At 34.5% G+C, this 2,611-nt stretch overlaps 1 protein-coding gene across 1 annotated transcript; it reads left to right on the plus strand.

Moving 5' to 3' along the window:
- Positions 1–936: 936 nt before the first annotated feature.
- Positions 937–2,479, plus strand: LOC109584836 (uncharacterized). The gene is made up of 7 exons (XM_020000725.1): positions 937–1,043; positions 1,094–1,267; positions 1,348–1,503; positions 1,550–1,777; positions 1,830–2,006; positions 2,054–2,257; positions 2,304–2,479. Exons 1-7 carry the CDS (start codon positions 998–1,000, stop codon positions 2,477–2,479), a joined length of 1,161 nt encoding a protein of 386 aa, XP_019856284.1. The 5' UTR covers positions 937–997.
- The last annotated feature ends 132 nt before the right edge of the window (positions 2,480–2,611 follow it).

The raw sequence follows: 2,611 nt of genomic DNA on the forward strand, positions 1-2,611 counted from the left end.
GACTGGCAGTGCTGGTGATTTATTAAGTTATCTACATACAAAAATAGTAAGCGCTCATTTTATTGCAGATAAGTATATAGCAGCGTACCATACTATAGTTCCCGAAAAATATAGTTTAACTATTAGTGTTTGTAGCCACCTTTTTTTGATAATTTGAGGATGCCAATTGTAGAATATCTAAATTGGGAGGAGTCTGGCTACACAAGGCAACCATGCTGTGGACAATTTTATGTCATTTTATTTTTGTGGTTTTTGTAGTTTTGGGACACACCACAAAATTAAAACTCACAAATTCATTAACCTCATCCCCTTACTAGCATAATATGAACTAATTAACTGTCAACCACAAAACTTAAACAATCAGTGAAATAATAGATCCATAAAATAACCCACTATGCGATTGGTAGTGTGTAAACCAGTATTCAGTAAATGTGTACTTGAACCCTCATTATTTCCAGACTGCCATCAATTTTGCTTCATAAAGCTAGGTTTAATTGCATCAGTTATTAGTTTGCGCTACATGTATCACAAATGGTTTTTTACATTGAGACTTTATTTAAAAATTATTTCTTCATGATAGTAAGCTAAAAATAATTAATTTAGATAATTCTCTATTGAACTCAATTCTGCTTTTGGTAATTTTTTTCTCCTCACTCATTCCTTCAGGAAGTACCTCTGTTACAAAAACTTAAAAGTTTGCAGTAACCCTCCTTGACTTCTGAAATGTTTGGTAATCACAATCCCCTGATATGTTTACTGATAATAGATTTATTTTAAAATCATGTGCCAGTGCAAGGACTCTCACTTACTCTATATGATAGAACTAAATTCTATTCCAGTATCAATGTGACATCAGGACAAGTTTAATAATTATTGTAAACCCACCTTTACGCTGTTAAGGTCAATGCCTTATATGGTCATTGTCCTATGAAGTCATCATTGACATCATTCATCTATCTATAGCAGGAGTAGAATTATAACAACAAGAAAGGCCAATATGGCTCTTGTATTCTTTAGTTTCTTTTTGCTATTGCTACTTACAGGTATAATGATCAAATGTATGTTAAGGTAGTCTTGTTTATTTTATGTATAGATCTAGTTCAAGGCCAATTGCAGGAGGATGTAATTGTAGAGTGTTATTCATCTGCTGCTGATTGTACTAGTAATACTAATGGAGTCAGTCTTGCAGCTATTGACTGCTGTAATAGAACTGGTGGAGGATATATACGACACTCTTCACTAGCTGCACAGTGTGGTGCATGTGTCAGTAAGAGAGTTTGTAACATAAACACTGAGTTATTTTATTATTTAGAAGCCATTTTTATTTATTTATATTGTATTCACTAGTTGTTGGTTTTGATCAATCACGTGTGCATATTGGTCCAAGTGATGCTGATAGAAGATACTCATTTACTGCTGATGTACTCCTCAGTACTCCTGGGGCTCCTGATGTTACTTGTCTGGATTATACTATTTCACGAGAGCCAGCTGTGCTAGTTGATGGTAGATAATGCTTTATTTACATAATATTTTATTTCTCTGTTTAAAGTTGTTGACTACTTAAGCTCAGATTTTCGTGGACGAACCAATGGTTTCCTACCAGAAAGGTTTAGCATACGATATGCATCATACGGGAATGGAGTTGCTCTCCAACCAACTCTCTCATTTAATTACACAATTGCTGCTGAAACTGATGCAGCTGCTGGTGATCCACCAATACCATCAGGAGTTGTACTTGTATACAGACGTCTTAGCATTACAATAAAGGATATGGACAGTGAGTTAATTTGTTTTGAACTTTTGATTTCTTAATTTTCTCTCACTTTCAGTGATTACTGTAGGTCTAATAGGATGCACATGCTTCCTACAATCATTAGAAGGTAGTTATGCTACAGCTGTCATTAGGCGTCAATTAATTACGTATGAAACTCCTTTTGAAGTCACTGTCTCACTTGAGAAGTGGACAGGCACAATGACTGGAGATGAAGCTGCTGTTGGAGACTTTGGTAATGCATTTAAAGTTTTTAAATATTCATTTACTCCTTTAATTTAGATCTCTTCAACTTTACTGAGCAGCATAGTGTTGTATTTCAACCAGCAACAGCAATTGATCAACGTTTGGAGCATGTGACTTTCTTCATGCCACGGGATAATATTGTAGAGTTACCAGAATTGTTTAGATGGAGACTAAGTGTTAATGATTCTAGAGTTAAGATAAATTCTGATACTCAATTAGTAAGACTTGACAATGAAGATGGTAAATCATTTGTTCATGAGATAATTTCATCATTCTTGTATTCTAGTTTTTAGTATTGGGTTTAGAGACCTACGTGTTACTATTAAAGAAGGAGAAGTTGCCCCATTAACTATAAAGCAGATAGGAGATGAGAAAGGTGGTGAAGACATTGGAGGCTTTCCAGAGAATCGTTTACAACCAGTTCAATTAAGACAAATATCTGGGAGTGCCACAAATGGTTAGTATTGACATAATCATGTAGTTCGTTTTTAATATTAATACTTATAGGTCCTGATTTCTCCTTTAATCCTGTTTTTCCAAGATTAACCTACAGACCCAATAATACACTGAATGATGCATTCACTCCTATCACTA

Source organism: Amphimedon queenslandica, unplaced genomic scaffold (genome assembly GCF_000090795.2).
Source record: "Amphimedon queenslandica unplaced genomic scaffold, v1.1 AMPQUscaffold_13160, whole genome shotgun sequence".
Lineage (NCBI taxonomy): Eukaryota > Metazoa > Porifera > Demospongiae > Haplosclerida > Niphatidae > Amphimedon > Amphimedon queenslandica.

Coding starts and splice junctions, on each gene's coding strand:
- LOC109584836 (XM_020000725.1), top strand. CDS start 998: ATGGCTCTTGTATTCTTTAGTTTCTTTTTGCTATTGCTACTTACAG. Junction 1,044..1,093: donor TTTGCTATTGCTACTTACAG/GTATAATGATCA, acceptor TTTTATGTATAG/ATCTAGTTCAAGGCCAATTG. Junction 1,268..1,347: donor ACAGTGTGGTGCATGTGTCA/GTAAGAGAGTTT, acceptor TGTATTCACTAG/TTGTTGGTTTTGATCAATCA.